Source organism: Microtus oregoni, unplaced genomic scaffold (genome assembly GCF_018167655.1).
Source record: "Microtus oregoni isolate MIOR12 unplaced genomic scaffold, Mior012 000028F_ref0000031, whole genome shotgun sequence".
NCBI lineage: Eukaryota > Metazoa > Chordata > Mammalia > Rodentia > Cricetidae > Microtus > Microtus oregoni.
The window spans coordinates 17,962,065-17,982,851 of NW_024543087.1; the positions used below are offsets into that span (position 1 = coordinate 17,962,065).

At 43.6% G+C, this 20,787-nt stretch overlaps 1 protein-coding gene across 1 annotated transcript in view; it reads left to right on the plus strand.

The window, feature by feature from the left end:
* Positions 1–20,787, plus strand: part of Col6a5 (collagen type VI alpha 5 chain) — a 94,558-nt gene that overhangs the window by 45,654 nt on the left and 28,117 nt on the right. The window contains exons 25-32 of the mRNA XM_041677339.1: positions 2,618–2,668; positions 2,785–2,820; positions 5,246–5,308; positions 7,038–7,100; positions 10,559–10,594; positions 10,708–10,744; positions 14,764–14,775; positions 15,368–15,855. Coding sequence (XP_041533273.1) covers positions 2,618–2,668; positions 2,785–2,820; positions 5,246–5,308; positions 7,038–7,100; positions 10,559–10,594; positions 10,708–10,744; positions 14,764–14,775; positions 15,368–15,855 — 786 coding nt within the window. The remainder of the gene's footprint in view (positions 1–2,617; positions 2,669–2,784; positions 2,821–5,245; positions 5,309–7,037; positions 7,101–10,558; positions 10,595–10,707; positions 10,745–14,763; positions 14,776–15,367; positions 15,856–20,787) is intronic.

Consider the following 20,787-nt stretch of genomic DNA (forward strand, 5'->3'; position numbering starts at 1 on the left):
TAAGCCCTTGCCGTACTTAATTCTGGGCCATTTCCTGAAAACCTGGGTACGGACCTGGCCAGAATCCATCCAACTGGCCAGTATTTAATTAAAGCTTGCTTCAAATTTGACTTTAAACCATGGTCTTATTCTTGATTGGTGGGATTTACAAAAGAAAAGGGGGGAATTTAAGTTTTGTAGGCCTGAAGATGGGAAGCCTGGAAGGAAACATTGCCACATTTGGGCATTTTGAGATGTTCACCTTTAGCATCCTAGACGGAGCACAGAGAAAAACTGCATTACTCAGTTTCCCCTCCTGCCAGCAACTCTTTTCCAGGCCACTGTGTTCTCTCAACAGCACTTCAATAGTTTCAAACTATCCCATGAAAGGGGCCGCTTTCACCCCGCTTCCCAGTGTAGCCTCAGTGAATAAGTCTCCTATGCTTCTCGCTATTAATCTGTCTCTTTTAATTGGCTTGTCGAGGACCAGTCATGGAACTCGGCTAGGGCACAGGCTGTGCTTTCGACAGATCTCTTATTATTAAATATTAAATTTGTTTCTGTTTTCTTTGCTGTCGTAAATAACACACCAATGATTTCTTTTGGAAGAGTATGGGGTCTGGGGTCTGGGGATAGAATCCTGGTTTTCATGTGTGCTCAGGGCTCTACCACTGAGCTACATTCCTAGTGCCATAATTAATGTCTGTATAGAAAGTTCTAGAATTTTCATAGCTAGGTCAGATAAGTACATATTTAATTAGGGCTTTAAAATATATTGTCAAATACTCTTAGAAAGATTCAAACATTATATGGACCCATGAGTTATGTGTAGGAGCCTGGCTGTTTTAGAGACTCCACACCAACAATGGCTATTGTAACCTTTTCTTTTTCCTCTTTACCATCGCTAAAAATGGTAACTCATTAATTGTTTCAAATTCAGTTTTTTGGTTACCAATGAGAATGAACTTATTTCCCCACTGACATCTTGCTGGAGTCTGGCTCCAGTAGGGGTTCAGGTCCCAGAGAGGAGGTGTGGAGCTGTTGGAGGAAGGAGACTGGGGTGACCTGAGGGTGGATCAGGATGGCTGCTGCCTTACTGAGAAAAGGCTGCATCTTTCGATACTCTGTAACTGCGCAGTAGTTTAGCCGCAGCAAGACTGAAGGCACAGACTTTACCACAGTATTTTCCCTGAGGCAAAAGAGCTGTAAGGTCAGCGAGAATCTAAATGCCTATTGTCCTCCAAAGTGCAGTAACCCCACTAGGCACCCTCTTCTGCTTCCTCCTGCCCAGTCTCAGCCTCCCTGGTCAGGAGCTATCAGACACCAAGTCCTGAGAAACAATTCCTAAGAGTTTTCATTCCTCAGGGGGCATGATGCAGTGCTTGCCTGTGTAGCATCATCAGCACTGAGCTGTTCCCTAGTTGCTGCCTCTGTGTCTTAGTCTTACTATACGGCCTGCTCCCCTCATAGGTTCCCGAAAGGGAGGGTCCTGATAGCTCACTCTTTTCCCCTTATACCATGCCATTCTGATTCCCCTATACTTGTTAACTAAACTGTTGCCCTTACTAGCCTCAGGCTCTGGATTTGGGCCCATTGTTTCCCTTGCTAGTGTGCGTTCATCCTCGGGAACTAGGTGTGTCCAATCAGTAAATCTTTAACTTCTCTATTCTTGGTGTATTGGGGGGTAAAGGGGAATGGGGGGTCAGAGGGGTTGAGGTGTGAGGAGAAGGGGTAGCGTGGGGCAGGAGTGTACCCAACGGGGATTCTTGTGTGTAGTTATCATGCTGTGTGGGTCCATGATGGCGGGGATTTTTGCTTAAAGAGCCTGCTATTGTTTAAATCCTCATCCTCCACAGAAGGCTGCACAAAATTTCCAAAGGAAAAGGCATAAGGGAACTCCCATAACACACAGAGAGAATCATTAAAAATGAAAGTAAAAGGATGCTGGAGAATTGTGATCTACAATGTCAAAATGCTGGAATTTTGTCAAGCAGCCATGGTCACCGTGCGGTCCATGCCAACATCTATTGGCCATTTATAACTCTTTTTAAAAAAGATTTATTTTAATTTTATATATTAGCACGAGTGTCTGCATGTATGTCTGCATACCACGTACATGCCTGGTACCTGCGGAGGCCAGAAGGCATCCGATCCCTGGAGCTGGAGTTAAAGATGGTTGTGAGCTACCATATGAGTGCTGGGAATCAAACCAAGGTCCTATGCAAGAGCAGCCAGTGCTCTTAACCACTGAGCCACTTCTCCAGCCCTATTTATAAGTCTCTGGGTAAACTCCCCAGTCATATTTCTTTGGTATCAACTCTTAATTTTTTAAGTAAGAAGCTGGTGAATGTCCAGATTCAGCGAGGCTGTGCTTCTGCCTCCTGCAGTGGCTGTAGAGTGGAGCTGGCCAAAAAGTAAGAGGGTTCACAGCTGGAAGTGAGGGCTGGGCTGAAGCTCAGAGGTAGGACCTTTGCCTAGCATACCCGAGGCTCTGGGTTCAATCCCCAGTACAGGGGAAGAAAAAGATAACAGGAAGTGAAACCCCTTCCTCCCTGCCATCCATAGCTCTTGTTTCCTAACACCACATCTTCCCATCGAGACGACTTTGGAGAAACTGAAATTTACCTATTGCTTACAGGGAGATCATGGCATCCCGGGCTATGGCCAGACAGGACGAAAAGGAGTTAAGGTAGCTATGCAAAACAATTATTTTCTCAATTGATAAATCAAACTTAAGTATACTGAAAAGTGATGATGCAGGGGAGTGGTCTGTTGACTTACTATGTTCTCTGCTGACAATTACAGGGCCCAACGGGATTCCCTGGGGATCCAGGGCAGAAGGTGAGGTGCATAAGAATTTCTTCGTTTGCCATTGCTGTGGCCTTCTCAAGAAATGAGATGAACCACAGGTCAGAGTATAGGGGGAGGTGGGGAGGAGTGGAATGCTAGTCGGTGGCTTCCTCTGGGCTTCACTAGGAAAGGATGGCTTAATCCCGTGAGTCTTTATGTTGGAAAAGATCACATCCTACCCTTTGTTGTCTGGTGTCCCACCTACTTCCATCCCAACGCTCCTATCTCTACCTTGAACCTTTAACTTCCTGGCAAGCTCTCTGGATTAGTTCTCTGGTTTGGTGATCTCATTCACCACCTTAGTTATTGTTATTAATCCAGCATTATTTTGATTTTGGTTCCTCTCACATGAGAATCCCACCATTCTCCTCTGTGGTGTCCTGTTTCCATCTTCTGTCAGTCAACCCCAAATATCATGCCCACGAGATATTTTACCCCCGAAGTATAGTCTAATTGTTAGGGTCCTGGAGAAGTCCCACAAAAGAGCACCATATACGTATGCAGTCAGTAAGAGCGTTTATTATCCCAGCATGCTAGGGTGTTGCCACATACAGAGACAAGATGATAAAAGACCCTCAGAAGGACGGGTGGGCTCCTTTTAAGCACAGCAGAAGGGGTGGTCCTAGGGTAGTTAAGTCATTTTAGATATGATTGGCTTAAGCAAGTGTCAATCATATTATTGCATTCTAATTGGCCAGGGCTAGCCAGAGGCTGGTCAGGACTACAGTTTTCCATTTTGGAACAGGCTTGGACAAGTCCCAGGCCTTGTCTTTGAGCTGCTGTCTGTGGCTCAAGCCTAGCCTGGTACTGCACGTACCAGGCCTCCTCCTTGTTGGGGCTGTTGGGAATTGTTCTTTGTTCATGACTCTTTTGGTAACTGCCTGGTTAGAAACCGAAACTGAGGCCTGATCTCTGAGAGAGGATCGAGCAGTCTATTAAGGTGTCTGCTTGGTCCTCTCACTAATTATAGTGTCTTTTTGTTTAACATCTTTCAAATTCCTCATTGTCTATTAGATAATCTGTCTATGTGCTGTAGAGCCAGACGTGCCTGTAATTTAATAGGAGCCGCCCTCTGTACATCTGTGTACGCTAGGGCTCTGTACTCCGATTTCCCAAACCCTAGACCGGCTCTGCCCCAATCAAGATAAGAAGTCTGGGTCTAAAGTAGAATATCTAGTGAACCAACTCCAGGAGAACAGGCAGCGTTCAGAACCTCTGGAAGTGTTCTTCGCTGATGGACTACCTGGGGCGATGAGAGTTTAGGAAGAGATGACACAAATAGCTCTCAGAAGAAGAGTTCTCATTACAGAGGATCAATTTTCTGATTTATTAACAAAGGGAGAAATATAACAACTTATTGATTGATATGAAATGAACATATTAATAAATAACTACTACCAAAGTCAGATTGATTTTCTTTTAAATGAACCTTTGTGGTTTTGATTTATTTTTACATCTTAAGTTCTTTTTTCTTTTTTTAGTTCTTTGAGAATTTTTCATAGTATATCTTAATAATATTTATCCCTCCCCCAATGTCTTATAAATCCATTCCCCTTTCATACCCACCAAACTTCGCCCCTCCCCCATTTAAAATCCCATAAGTACAGTCTGTGCTGCCCAGTATATACATATAACTGTATACTATGTAGAAGAGTATAATATGTATAAAAGTATAACTTGGATGGTGGCCTTCCAGTGGAGCAGGGTCAGCCTACCTCCAGTGACACCGGTAGAGAAAATGGACCCTCCACCTCTCAAAAGCTATTGATTGCCAATAGCTCCTCAGCTAGAGGTGGGACTTCCTGTCTACTCTATGCTGGGTTTTTGTCCTGGTGTGAGTTTGAGCAAGTCTAGTGCATGCTGTCACAACTGTTAAATACATTCTTAAACTTAAAACATGTAGTGTATGCAAAGGGAAGGATGTTGCCACAGGAGGGGTAGCATTACAGATGTGCACCACTACATCTGGCTATTTTAACATGGATTCCAGGTGAGTGAGCTTAGGTCCTCAGTCTTTTGCCAGTAGCACTTTTACCAGCTGTGACATCTCCTTACTCCAAGATTAATTTTTTTAACCTTTAACTTTTTTAGGAGTAACTCATAGAACTAGGAAGTTAGCCAATACTTCATGTTTTCTAGTATATTCTCTGGTTGTTTTTAGCAACTGGATGATTATTAAATTGATATTTATGTATAAATACTTGAGTTATTAGAGTATTGAAAATAGTCTTAAGAATATCTAACTGACCAATTATATCTGACCAATTGTTTAGATCTGAGTTCATGTCAAGATTTATTTATTGCTGTATTACCCTTCATTATATAATGATTACAAGATCAGTTTAAATATTGATCGGAGAGAATTTTTCCATTCTTTCATAGCAAAGATTTTAATATCTTGATCTATCTTAATTAGGGTGACTCTGGAGATTCTGGAAGTCCTGGGGGACCTGGACCCAAAGGATTCAAGGGACTGACTGTAAGTGGCCTATCATTCCAGATGGAATAAATATTTTTTTCTTTTATAGACCCCAGCTTTCTTACTGTGATAGTAAATATGGATTGTTGATTCATTCCAAGAGCATCTTGAAAGCCACCAGCTAGCCAGTCACCTTTGGCACACCCTTGTAAGGCCTCTATTTCCAGAATATCAGAACTGAACCTAGTGGCACACAGGGTCACTTCTGGCTTTGGAGGTCTATGATTCTTTGATTTTTAGCTCTACATGGATCCTAGGGTGGTTGGTTGTTGGAGAAATACTAGTGCATTGCAGCCTTTTGGGATTGAAACTGTTATCTTCCCTGTGTCCTAGAGGGCTGCCTGATGATACCATTAGCCACAAGGTGGCCGGATGGAGGGGAAGGAGATACTGAAGTGTTCTGAGTAGTAATGCAGAGTAGAAGACTGTGTACAAATGGCTGAGACCAGCATCCTTTTAAAGTCTGAGTGCGAGGTCACTGTCACTCTGGGTGTGGAAGAGATGTAGTTCAGCAGGCCCTTGGCGTTAGGCTGCATCTTGTTTGCTAATACATCTCCATCCTTTGCATTTGGGGAATAAACACTCATGTACCAGCTTATATGTGAGAAGTTATTTTCATTATTTGATTTCAAACTATTTATTTTTATTTTATTGAAAATAGATTTTTCATATAATATATCCTGATTACACTTTCCCTCTACTCCTCCCAATTCCTTCCTACATGCTCTCCATCTAGATCCACTCTCTTTCTGTCTCTCATTAGAAAATAAACAGGCTTCTAAGGGAATATAATATAATCTCATCAACAAAAACAAACACATTGCAAAATGGCAAAACAAACATATATATTTATTTATTTTTATTTTACATATATGAGTGTTTACATGCATGTGTGCATGTATGTGCCTGGTGTTTTTGGAGGACCAAAGAGGGCACTGGATCCTTTGGAACTGGAGGTATAGATAGGTGTGAGAGACCATGTTGTTTCCAGGAATGAAACCCAGCTCCTCTGTAAGAACAGCAGGTGCTCTTAACCTCGGAGTCATCTCTCTGGCCCTTATTATTTGATCTTTATAGATAAAGGTTTTTGTATAATCTTTGTGTGCCTTTTCTTTATCATCAATCCCAGCTTATGACTAATGTAGATTTAAGTTTGCAGCCAGCGTCAGAGCACTGTATGCCACTAAATAAAGGGGACAAGGGGGAAGTGGATGTTCACCAATGGTTAAGAGTTGATGGCTTGTGTTAATAGCAAGGAATTTACTTGATTTGAATAAGCTGCTATCTTTTATTTTTAACTAATTTATTATTCATTATCATCATTGTTATTTCTGCCGCTGAGGGTGGAACTCAGAGATTTCAGGCAAGCACTCTGACAGAGATATGTGCTTCTGTCCGGTTGTTCTTCTAAAAACGACTTTTGAGAAGTATAACATCTCATTTAAACTCAGAAATCTTAGTGCTGGAGAGATGGCTCAGTGGTTAAGAACACTGGCTGCTCTTGCAGAGTATCTGGGTTCAGTTCTCAGCACCTGTATGATGGCTCACAGCCATCTGTAACTACAGTTCTAGGGGATCCAATGCCATCCTGCCTCTGTGGATGCTATAGGCACACAGTCTCTGTCTACAGATTCAGGCAAAATGCCGCCACATGTAAAATAAAATTTATTTTTATTAGCCTCCATGCACAGAAAATGTAGAAACTACACTTGTGTGTTCCTGTTTTCAGCTCTCTCAAGGCTTGAAAGGTGAGACTGGAAGACCAGGGTCTCAAGGCCCTCCTGGACCGAGAGTGAGTATATGTGGGAACTGACCGATGTGTAATGGTTTCTGGTATACCCAATGGAGAGGATGCAGAACTTCAAGACAGAAGCACGGGGCTCGAGAAGCCAGTCACTGTGTTTCTCAGTCTATTATTAAGATGAAGATGACATGTCCCTGCCCTAGCTGAAAATATACTGTGGGGATCAGACAATCAGACAATCAAGAGCAAACACTGGGAACTGTAAGTGCAACACAGATAGTCACTCTTACCGTGATTTATCACCAAAACCTTTGTAACAGGCATGGGCTTGCCTTTGTTTCATAGAGGTCTCTTCACAGAGTTGCAGCATGCAAAGCAGACTGGCAGATAGAGTTTGCTGGAGCCACTCTTGCTGCCTTTTTAGTCTTTATTTGGACTCTAGAGTGATTTGGAAATGTAACTACCACACTGGTTCCATTACAAGAGAAATGTCATCTCTGGAAGCATCCCCAGACAGAGCCAAGCTTGCCTTCTCCCCACGCAGACCTACATCTGTTTCACTGCTTCTCATGCGGTTGATGAGTCAATGTTTCTCCCCTCTCAAGCAGAGCCAGGGTAGAACTAAATACCCCAGCACCTGCTACGTGGAGGGAACCCAGACAGCACCGTAAAGAGTGCATGAAACACTTGTCTTGTTTTAGGCACTGAAGAATTCTTGAACTTGGGATCTAGCAGAGTAAAGCTTGCAGATGGTTTCTTGGCCAAATAACTCCACGGGAGAATAAAATAATTATTTGTAAAGGTTACTCCACTATATGCATTACGGCATGTAGGGGAACAGCTGATATGTGGGCCAGTCTTCTCTACTCCAGATTCACCTCTTTTCCAAGTCCTAGGGTTGTAATGAAGGTGTTCCATATCATCTTCAGTCTTGTGTTTGGCTCAACTGGTCTGAATTGGGTGTGGCCTTCCTTTGTCTCAGGTTCTTGGTTCTTACCTTTTGTCAAGAACTTGCTTGGAGGTACTCTTAACATTTGTCTTAGTGTGTGTGTGTGTGTGTGTGTGTGTGTGTGTGTGTGTGTCGTATGTCTGTGCACCATGTGCATGCAGGAGACTGTGGAGGTCAGAAGAGGCCTTGGATACTCCAGAACTGAAGTTACACATGGGTGCTGGGAACTGAACCTGGGTCCTCGGCAAGAGCAGCAAGTGCTCCTAACCTCTGTGCCATCTCTCCGGCTCCTGGAGTCACTCTTAAGCTCTCTCTTTCAGGATAAACTCTTCCTACTTCTGACCGTCTGCAAAATGTAGCTCCTACTTTCCATATCACCCCAAGCCTGTTTCTCTGTATGAGTGACTGTGCAGTCTTTCCTGTTTTCTGTCCTAACTTGAAAGGCGGCGGCCAAGACTCTAAGACTCTTAGTGATTTCTTCACTGGGTAGAATAAAGTTCAGCACATAGTTCTGGTTAAATCAGAAGCGTACCACAGGCCACCTCAGCGTTCATAGGACATTGAACTGCTATTGGATAGTTAAATAAATGTATTGCTAAATAGATGATGGATGGGTGATGGATAGATGATGGATGGGTGATGGATGGGTGATGGATAAATGATGGATGGTTGATAGATGGGTAATGGATAGGTCATGGATGGTCAGACAGGTAACTCAGTTGTCATTTAGAACAGAAGCTGGCTATACAGACATTTCTGGTTAAGCATCTGGGAGGGGCAAGTGCCCAAGGGAATTTTTGAGTTTGAGTATGTAGTGCATATTTTTTCCTGAAATGAACGTTCTAGTAAATACATTAAAAACCATGGTCAGTGAGGAGCCTGATCCTGGGAAGAAGAAGCAAGAGAAGCAAGGGAAAAAACTCAAATGGAAGAGAACCAGGGCTGATGTCTTCAGAAACCACCTCTTCTTGATCTCACCTAAGCTACTTGCTTCTTTCTTTTTATTTATGATATTCTATTATAATTACATTTCTTCTTCCTTTTCCTTTCTTTATATCCTCCCATGTTGTTGAAGGCTGCTTGTTCATTTCCCGCCACCCTGACCCACTCAGAAACTATATTATTTGCAATATTGTTTGGCCAATAGCTTAAGGATATTTCTGGCTAACATTTAAATCTTAAATTAACCCATTTCTATTAATCTGTGTATCACCACATGGCTGTGGCTTACTGGCAAGGTTCCAGTGGGCTCCAGGCTCCTGCAGATGGCTACATGGCATCTCCCTGACTCTGCCTACTCTCTCTCTCTCTATTTCTTCCAGCCTGGCTATATTCTGTTAAGCCATTGGCCTAAAACAACTTTATTCATTAGCCAATAAAAGAAACACATATACAGAAGGTCTTCCCATACCACTCTCATCTATTCCTCCTCATTCTCCTTCAAATTTATGATCTCTATGTTCTGTAATTATTATTGCACATATAAATGTATATATTCCTAATGTATATTATTACATATATTAAATAAATATATTCCTAATACATACAATATACATATACATATGATATGCATATATGCAATACATGTACATATATACTTAAATATAACCTGTTCAGTCTGTATAATGTTACTTGTATGCATGTTTTGGGGGCTGACTATTTAGATTAGACAGCCATTTAGTGTTCTTTCCCTGGGGAAAACCACCTTTCCCACTCCCAGCTTTCTTCAGTTGTTTATGATTCTTTAGTCGGGTTGAGGCCTCATGGGCTTTACCCCATTCTCTTTGGTATTCTATTTGTTTCACCCTTGTTCCATCATACTTGGGCAGACGTATTATTGATGAGACTTTATGGGTGTATCTTCTGACATTGCAAAGAGAAGTAATCTCTTAGTAAATTCCCTCCCCAGCTATTTATATTCCTTTGTTCCTCAGTCTTGTGTCATTTTGCATGTATGCTCTTCTTTTGTGTAAATTTTATCTGCTATGCAATTGCCTTTGGTTCTTTTATATATACTGAGGCTTATTGCCTTTTGCATTTTAAGCATCTTGATTTGTAAGATAATCTAGCTCTGCATGCTCAATACATCCATCTCCTTTGTTCTACCCTGTAGAGAAAGTCTGCTTGTATAATTAGGAAACAAAGGAAAAATATAATTAAAAAAGACTCCTTTAGAAAAATCTCTTCTAGGGATTGCAGTTTTGTTTTGTTTTTTGAGACAGGGTTTCTCTGTGTCACAGTCCTAACTGTCCTGGAACTAGCTCTGGTAGACCAGGCTGACCTCGAACTCACAGAGATCTGCCTGCCTCTGCCTCCCAAGTGCTGGGAATAAAAAACATGCACTACCACTGCCCAGCAGGATTGCAGTTTTAATACAAACAAAGATAATATACATACTTGATAGGAGTGGAGTAAATAATTGACCTTCCAGATAGCATAGTACCTAACCACCTTCTGTCATTTTTACCTCCAATAAAGGAAGAGGTGTTTACAGTTTTTAAATTTTCTCATTAAAAACTATAGTTCACAAATAATAACTTGCTCTTTTCCCCCTTAGGGTCCTAAAGGCACAGCAGGGCAGCCTGCGTATTCTGTACGTATCTCTTTATTCTTGCAAACAGAACCATTACTGTTCACTGGGAACTAAACACATCCACCAGAGGGTCACTGCACTCATGTTTGCTCTCTCTCTTTTAAACTTTGCAGCACTGTGATCTGATCCAGTTCCTGCGGAGCCACAGTCGTGAGTATCTGGGTATTACAGTCAAGAACATTAGTGGTTGGTGAGGACACTGGGGACTGAGTGTGGAGTGGATCTGTGGAATCAGGAGACTGACCTCTGGTGAGGAGCCTCTGTTGTAGGATTGCCTTGGGATTGCAACAGTCAGTTGAAGAAAAGGCATAAGCTCACAGGCTCATAAAGTGTTTATTTATTTATTTTTAAAAAGAAAACAAACTATCTTTTTTCATTATACATACCAACCCAAGTTCCCACTTCCTTCCTTCCCTCCTCCCATTCCCTACCTTCCTCCCCAACCCATATCCACTCCTCAGAGAGTGGATATGCTTTGGGGAAAGACCAAGGCTCTCCCTATTATATCTGGGCTGAGGAAGGTATCCATCCAAAGAGAATGGGTCCCCAAAAAGCCAGCACAAACAGTAGGAATAAATCCTGGTATCACTGCCAGTGGCCCCTCAGTCTGCTCCAGCCATGCAACTGACACCCACATTCAGAGGGACTAGTTTGGTTCTATGCTTATTCCTTCCCAGCTGGAGCTGGTGAGCTCCCATTAGCTCAGGTAGACTATTTCAGGTTCACCCATCATAGTCGTGCCCTCTTTGCTCATATTCTCACTCCACCCACTTTTCAACTGGACTCGGGAGCTCAGCCCAGTGCTCTGCTGTGGGTCCCTGACTCTGTTTCTGTCAGTTGCTAAATGAAGGTTCTATGATGATATTTAAGATATTCATCAGTCTGACTACAGGGCAAGGCCAGTTTGGGCCCCATCTCCTCTGTTGCTTAGGGTCTTAGCTGGAGTCATCTACAAGTATTCCTGGGAATTTCTCTAGAGCCAGTTTTCTCGCTAGCCCCATAATGGCCCCCTCAATCAAGATAGCTCTTTCCTTGCTCTCTGTCTCTGTCCTTCCTTCATCTCGACTATCCTGTTCCCTCAAGTTCTCCTTGCCCCCTCCCCTTTTCTCCTACTCTTCGCCTTCCATCCTCCCTTCTCCTCCCACCCCTATGTTCCCAATTTTGGCAGGTGATCTTGTCTATTTTGACTTTCCAGGTGTATCTATATATGTTTTTCTTAAGATTAACCTTGTTACTTAGCTTCTCTAGGATCATGAACTATCCTTTGTTTATAGTTAGTATCCACTTATGAGTGAGTACATGCCATATTCATCTTTTGGGGTCTGGGTTACCTCACTCAGAATGGTGTTTTCTAGTTCCATTTATTTGCATGCAAATTTCAAGATGTCATTGTTTTTTTTTTTACTGCTTAGTAGTACTCTAATGTGTAAATGTGCCACATTTTCTTTATCCATTCTTCAGTTAAGGGGCATCTGGGTTGTTTCCAGGTTCTGGCTATTACAAATAATGCTGCTGTGAATATAGATTAGACACCAAAATTCCAAATAATCCAATTAAAAAAATGGGGGTACAGAACTAAACAGAGAATTCTCAAGAGAAGAATCTCAAATGGCTGAAAGACACTTAAGGAAATGTTCAACATCTTAGCCATCAGGGAAATGCAAATCAAAACAACTCTGAGACACCATCTTACACCTGTCAGAACAGCTAAGATCAAAACCACTAATGATAGATAGCTTATGCTGGAGAGGATGTGGAGTAAGGGGAACACTCATCCATTGCTGGTGGGAATGCAAACTTGTGCAACCACTTTAGAAATAAGTATGGCGATTTCTCAAAAAATTGGAAAGCAACTTACCTCAGGATCCAGCAATACCACTCTGGGCATATACCCAAAAGATGCTCAATCATACTACAAAGACATTGGCTCATAAGGTGTTATGCAATTAGGAAGAGACAATATGCATATTAGAGATAAGACCAGCTCAGGGGCTCATGAAGTAGCTCCATTATTGATATGACAACAATAAGCAAAATGATGGGGGGCAAAGTACTCAAGGGATGGACCCTGGGATGTAGATTTAGTTGATTAATTACTTAATTATTTAGATATTGGAGCCACTCAGTGTGGGTGGTCCCTGACACCACAGAGATAATGATGCTCCCGAGGCTGTGAAACTAGAGACAGAGCTGAAGGGATGAATTCAGGAAGGTGAGAATGGAGAAGGGTCAAGGTGCACAGAATGGAGTCCCAAATCTTTGAAAAAGGAAGTTGTCAGAGAGGAAGATCCGAGGTGTTGGGTAATAGCACCCATGTAAAAGCATAAGGACCTGAGTTCGGATCCCCGGCACCCACATAAACCACAGCTAGGCACTTTGTTGTGCACACAGTGGGCACACCACAGTTGTGCACATCTGTAACTCCAGCACTAGGGGTGTTAGAGAAAGAGAATCAAAGAGCTTGCTGCTGGCCACCAGCCTAAAAAAAAAAGTGAGCTCTAGGTTCATTAAGAAGACTCATTCCCAAAGAATAAAGATAAGGTAGAGAGCAATAAGAGAATAGTTCTCCCTACTCGACTCCCCCCATCAGCTTCTGCATGTGCATGGGTGAGTGTCCCTGCACATATGCATGTGTGCATGCATGTAGGAGATCAGGAGGAAGGGTTAGTATGAAAGATCTTAAGAGCTAGAAGTCTCTTCAGCACAGGAGAGGAGGCAAGGAAGAGCAGTGACGGGCAATCAGTCTCTCTAGGCATTGCCAGCTCCCCAGGGAGACCGGGATGAGAGGAGGGGTTGTTCCTACAGAGTGAGATTTGGAGAGAGTTTTCCCAGCATTGACTAAAAGGAGTCAGCCTGTAATTAGCTGGAGAAGGGTAGGTGGGTTGCATAATCTGGTAGAGAGAATGGGTTAGCACTGAGCTCCCACTTATAGAATGGAGATAAAAGTTGGGTGGCAGGCCTTAGTGGGCTGCTGTAAGGCATCGCCAAGGCTATGTTGAGGTTGGACCCTGGTCTCGCATCTGTGCATCCCCTGTCCTGCACCAGCTCTCTTTCACCTAGGGACTAGTACCATGTTCTAAACGGGCAGTTGGGACTTTCCCTTGAGGATAACATTAATTTAGGAATATGGGGCAGGGGAATGATTGATTACAGAACAGGAGGCTGCAAATGGTTAGTGCTTTGAAGGGAGCCGTAGAAAGAGAATTCGAGGAAAATAAATAAACGCACTAAGCAAAAGTGAAGTGATTTCTCCCCAAGTCACCCCACTTTGTAGACTCAAACCTAGCTGTCCTCACAAAGTCAATACATGGAAAGATGTTTTCAGCCTTGGGATAGGGAGGAGGTTGTAGGTTACACATGTGTTTGATGGCTGTAGGGATCTCAGTGACCACAGGGTGAAGATAAACTCTCGGTGTTAGGAGGGTTGCCATGAGGGCTTGTGTACCATGGACGTTGGTTTGTTGCCAGTGTTAATGAACTCAAAACAAAAAAGAGGAAGATTGGGATGATTCATTTGCTTCCCAGGAGGAGACTATCAGGCCTGGGATTTCTTAAAGATCCTCTAGCACTTCCCTTGATGTGCCCGAGAGTTACAGTTAGACCAGATGCTGCTCGGCTCGCAGAAATCCTGGGGGAAAGCTCTGGGAGTGAAAAATAGCTGTATTTTTAATCAGAGACAAAGTTTATCTGAAAACCCCCGCCCCCACAATTCTACAAATAGAGATTCCCAAGGCATTCATCAGGAAAGAAAATCAGACACCATATTTTAGCCTTGGGTTGCTGAATGAGTCTCCAAAGGCTCTAAGATGAGAGACAAAGCAAATTGGATTTCAGCTATCTGGCCATTTAATCAGAGCCTCATCTAGTTGGCTTCTACGACAAGCCATCAGCCTTTCAACCTCAGCTGCAATTCTGCTGAAGTCAGCCAGCTCTGGTTCACAGGGGCAAATGGTCAGAAATGCTCCCAAATCAGCACAGCTCTGTGGATAGCTCCCTGGTCTTTTAACCATGGCTCCCCGAAACTTAAAACTAGCCTCATTTCAAGTGAGAACCCAAATCTTCAGTTTGGTTGGAATACTATTGTTTAGATTATTATTTTTTTTGGTTCATGTTCCAAAAGCATAATTGATTCATCTCTCTTTGTCTTCTTTTTCCTTTTTTCAAAACAGCCTGTTGGAAAGGTGAGTGTTCTGTGTTCTGTTCTTGATGAAATGGTGTTTGGATTTTGATAAGACCAATTTGAAGAAAGCCCTCCTTTCCCAGGAAGAAAGGACTTCCACTTTTATGCAGACTTTTCTCTTTTACTGGTGACTGTACCTGTTAGTGTACGTGGTCAGCAGTGACCCTGCTGCCCCTCACTATTGCTCTGTCTAGGGCCTATCCCAGTTTTCTACTCATTATTTTACAGAGTAGCTCCTGACCTTCTAGAAGTCAGGATGGACTGGAGAGTCAGGAAACAGGGTTCTAACTCATCTATACGGTCCCCCATCAGTGCTAGCTTCTTGGATGTGCTCAGGGTTCTGCCTCCCCCTAACCCACATCCCCACCTGTCATTCCACCAAGTGCTGCCACGTATGAACCTTACCCTGCCTAGAGCTGGTCTTGTTAGGACCTAAACTGCAGTAAGGATGCCTGAGTCCTTAGATACCTGGATGATATCACCACTGTCACCTGGTATTTACCGTGTCTGAACCAACTTCACTGGGGTAGAGAGTATGGGAATAGCTGCGACTTAGTGAGATCTTTGAATAGTTTTCCATTTCCTTTTCATAGAAAAGTGTCCCGTGTATCCAACAGAGCTGGTATTTGCTCTGGACCAGTCCTCTGGAATCACAGAAAGGAGATTTAATGAAACAAGAGACATCATCACGTCCATTGTTAGTGACCTCAACATCAGGGAAAATAACTGTCCTATTGGAGCCCGGGTTGTTGTGGTTTCCTATGACTCAGACACCAGCTATCTCATCCGTGGGTCTGACTACCAGAGCAAGAAACATCTCCTTCAGCTTCTTTCCCAAATAAAATACCAAGTCCCCCAGAAAGCCAGGGACATTGGCAACGCGATGAGGTTTGTGGCCCGCAATGCTTTCAAGCGGACATCGTCAGGATCCAACGTCAGGAGAGTTGCGGTGTTCTTCAGCAATGGCCAGGCAGCCAGCAGAGAGTCCATTCTCACGGCCACCATGGAGTTCAGTGCCCTGGATATCAGCCTTGCCGTCTTTGCTTATAATGATAGAGTTTTCCTTGAAGAGGCCTTTGGGGTAAGAATCTCCCTCGTTCATGTTAAGATGGTGACACAGGTCAGGCAGCGTGACAATGACACAGAGTCAGGGTGGCAGAGTGGTCTCTTCATCCCCCTTGCAGTTCCTAAAGAGTCAGCAGCAGGAGTGATAGTCTATCTGGCCCTGCTACGTGCCGGGCCCTGGAGCTAGAGCGTCATGTACATGTTCCTGTGTTCACAAATCATGGATGTGGACACATGTGCAGTCTCCATGTTAAAGCTCAGAGAACAGAGGCCTGGAGAATTCTAAGGAGAGATTCATTTCTTCACAGCTACCAAGTGCCTAACCAAGATATTAGCTCAGTTCCCTCCGAAATAAAAGTGCGAGAGTGGGCATTCTGCTGGCCCTCTGTTGTCCCGTACTTCTTGGAATAGCCGTCTGCTCACTGTTGTCTACCAGACAAAGACGCTAAACCTGTAACGGAGAAAGCTCAGGGGAGCTCTGAGCTCCTAAAATGGTACAAGATATTTAATATAGATGAGCATTTTTCTCTAGAGTAGTTATTTCATTTTTGGACCTGCTATGTTAAAGCAATCATGCTTCTTCCATCTTGCTTTCTTATCCAAAGCAAAACAATCTATGAAAACCCGAAACTATAGATCCTTTTTGTTTATCATCTGGTGACTTTCAGTGTGTTGATCGCTTGTGAGACACATGTGTGTTAGCATCCTCATAACTGACATAGCACCTGACAGGAAGTGACTTAAGGGACAGAGGGTTCATTTTGACTTACAGATCTATAGGGATGCAGTTTGTGTGGTGGGAAAGCATGAGGTAGCAGGTCACCATGGCGTCTGCCGTAGGAAGAGCAAAGATGACAGGAAATGGGGTCCAGCAGCAAACACTAAGACCTGCCCTCAGGAACTGATTTCTTCCAGCAAGGTTCCACCTCTTAGAGGTCCAACAGCCTTGCAAAGCAGCGCCACCAACTGGGGGCCATATGTTTAAACACAGAGCCAGTGGAGACCATCCCACATCCACAAGAGGCTTCTGGAGCTGGGTGAAGCCGTCTCATTGCTCAGGAGGCTATGAAGATCTCTTCATAAGCATGCATTGCTGGGCAGTGGTGATGCATGCCTTTAATCCCAGCACTTGAAAGGCAGAGGCAGGCGGGTCTCTGTGAGTTCAAGGCCAGAAAAAAAGTGAGAGGGAGTCAGCTTGCTACACACACACACACACACACACACACACACACACACACTCATGCACACATGCATACAACACTTTCACAAATGCATGGACATGCACACACATGCATGAACACATGTATTTATGCACATGCATACACATTTGTGCACAATGCATGCACACACACACTCCCCCCCCCCATCCACATACATTTTCTAGAAGTAGGAACCACAAAAGTCACTGATAAAACAGATCTTAGAAGTCAAGGTCCCCTGGTTTCTCTTTTTAGGCTTTCTTGCCTGCTTAATTTTGCTCTCTGGAAGAAATAAGTGACATCTCTGCTCTGAGAACTACATCTAATTCTAGAACAGGAGAAATCGGAAGGATATCAAATTCAATTTATAGCCTGATGGGGCCTTGCCCAAACCCCATGGAGGCCTCACCTGGAAGCACTCGCAACTGTTCCTATAGAGAACTACCCCAGTGATATTTCTTATCACTCTGTTATCACCAGATAACACGCTAGCCGCGCTCCCTCCGGTCACTTCATGTGCGCCTCTGTGCGCCTCTCCATCCAGAATGCCTTCCTCCTCTCCCTTAAGCCCAGAGTGTAATTTGTAACTTTGGAGTTCTATGCATGTTTTAAAAAGTTTGCCATTATGAGAGGCTGGAGAGATGGCTCAGAAGTAAACCGCATGTAATATTCTTACAGAGGACCTGAGCTCAATCCATGACACTCGTGTCAGATGCTTCCAAACACCTGTTACTCCAGCTCCAGGGTATCAGGTGCTTCTGAGTCCCACAGGCATCTATGATCAGGACCACATGCCCATACACACAGATACACACCCTACATATAATTAATATCATAAAAATATTTTTACTGATGCGATAAAGAATATCCTATTATTATAACTATTTCTATATGGAGATAAACATTTTTGTGTGGTTTTGGGCAGTTTCACTTTTCTGAGCCACCTCACACTACTCGATTTTCAAATCGCTTCTTTTGACGAATCTATTGGAAAACGCTACCTCATCTTTATCTCTGTGCTTTACCTCAGTTGGAAACTAAATTTGCAGCATCCCCCCGATGTTCCGGAAATGTACAAAAACGTTGCAAGTTTTAGATTGAACCTCGAGAAATCTGTTCTTCTCTGCGGAGTTTCCTCCTGTAAGCTGAGCTGGGCAGAAAGAACAGATATTGAGCACCCAGGCATTCTCCTAATGCGTTACAGTTTCGTTCTCGCTGGAGGCTCTCTGTCTGCTCTAGACCATTCGCTCCCTTCCGTCAGAGCCTTCTAATCAAAAGGGGAAAGATGTCATTTTCCTGGTCCAGCTGCTCACTTTAATGATGACCCTATTTCTTAGCTCCCTATACAGTGATTTCTCAGGGAAAATTGCCTGTTTGCTGTCCACAGCACCTCTTCTCACATTCTCTCTCTCCCTCCCTCCCTCCCTCCCTCCCTTCCTCCCTCCCTCCTTCCCTCCCTCCCTCCCCCCCCTCCACATCATGCTATGTTGCTGAAGTTGAATTCATGGAGTCTAGAAATGATCTTTCTTCACTGTGCTGGAGGCTGGGGCCATGCACAGGCCATTGCCTGGCTCTTGCATTCTTTCTTGAGCAAATCCTATTCACGGTTTTATTCCTGCTCCTGCCCCCAGGGCGCTCTTTCCAGTCAGCAGTGTTCTCAATACTTCTGTACTTAGGGGCTGGTTCCCACACTCCGCCCACATTATTTATTAGCAATGTTAAGACAACTGTGGACCCTGCATTTTCTTGGAAACACTTTTCCCCACTGACACCTTACATGAACAAATGTCCACTCACCTCAAATAGGACACCAGTGACAGACAGAAGTAACAACTCACCCAAGTCCAGCATAGTGAACCAATGAGTTTATTGGACTTACTTACGGGTATACGTGGACATGTGAGGGCTGCGGCGGTATGAATTAAAAACATGTCCACTATAGGTCAGAATTTGGATCCTTGGGCCCCAGCTGGTGACACCGTTTGGGGAGGCTATGAAACCTTTAGAAGGTACGGCCTTGCTGGAAGGAAGCCTATCAATGGGTTGATTTGGGAACTTATACCCTCACCCCGCATGTAGTTTGCTCCGTCTCCTTTGTTTAGGGTTGGGAGACGATCTCTCAGCCTCTTGCTCCTGATGCCTTTCTCCTGCCTGCAGCCACGTCTCCTCACCATTGTGGACTCACCCTCCGGAACCACCAGCTGAGGAATTGTCTTCCATCTCTAGCTGGTTTTGGTCATGGTATTTTTATCACAGCAACAAAATGTAACTAATCCAATGGATTAGGCCCAAGAGTGTGGGTGAAGGCTTGCTTACAGGTGCACGGGTGAAGGATTCCTTAGAGGAGTGTGGGTGTCACCCAAACCGCTGCATTGCGAAGCAGTTTCATCCAGATGTGGATGACCCCTCCCACATGACTGTATAGATGAGGTCCGTATTCAGTTAATGGCTCACTTCCTACATAGCTAGCACATCCCACAACCGTAGGCTGGACAGAATTACATACTGTTGGAGTAGGTAATGAGAACAGAAGTGTCTAGAATCTCTGGTGAGGGTCTAATGACCCTCTGTCCCCAACTTGCTCCTACGAGGAAAGTCAAGAGGTCCAACCCTGCAGATAGTCCTTTGTGAGTAGTCACAGCTGTTCTGATTAGGATGGCAATGAGTGTTACACTGAAGCTTAGCCTTCCACAGGTCTCCTCTTCTTGTCTGTTCTCTTACCTCATTGGCTGTCCCCTCTCAGTTTCTCTTTCTCTCTCACTTTCTAGGTGAATTTCATTTAAACAGTACCTAGTATTTTCCACCCTCACTACCCTACTCCATTTTCAAGGGAAATAATTGTTTATTTCAATATGCCTACCATCAAAACTGTACCTATAACATTGATGGCATCCAATCCATATTTGTTGGATCCAATCCATATTTGCTGAATCCAATCTATATTTGTTGGATGTGTGAATAAATGAAGGCAGAGCATGTGGTTCACTCCTGTGAACCAATTTCCTTGGGTCACCAAGTGAGCATGTAGTTTTTAGATGTGGGACTGAAAACAGTCAGCTGTTGAGTAAAGCCCAAATGCCCAAGTTCATAAGAGAGAAACAACATATAACTTCCATCCTAAGGTTGAAATGATTACAAGTATGTTCAGACATGCAGCACTTTAAAGAAGGGCAGAGGGTGTGGCTTTTATAATCCTTCTGTGATCTGAGGGAGGGGGAAAGCAATCCTGAGCCTTGCTGTGGGTTGTGGGCTAGCCTCATCACCATCTGGATGTTCCTTTCATTGTGATAACAGCATCTGTTTTGCATGGGACCATAAAAATAAACGTCCTCAAATTAGGTATTGACTCAGTGAATTAATGAATGACTGTTGAATATTACTCATTTTTGATGAACATTAAAGCAAAATCAGTAATCAAGACACAGAACGAGAATGAGGGTAGCTGCTGTGGAATAATCCTTCTGTACACTGTGGAAATGTGCTGCTCTCATTGCTAATAAAAAACTGACTGGCCAATGGCTAAGCAGAATTTTGGGAGAAGAAAAGATGCTGGGAAGGAGGAAGGCAGAGTTGGGGGAGTTGTGAGCAAGGCACAGATAAAGCAGGAGATGGACATGTCATGCTGAAAGAAGGTACCACCATGTGGCAGAAGGTAGATGAGAAATATGGGTTAATTTAAGTTATAAGAGCTAGATAGTAACAAACATAAGCTATCGGCTGAGCTTTTATAATTAATATTAAGTCTCTGT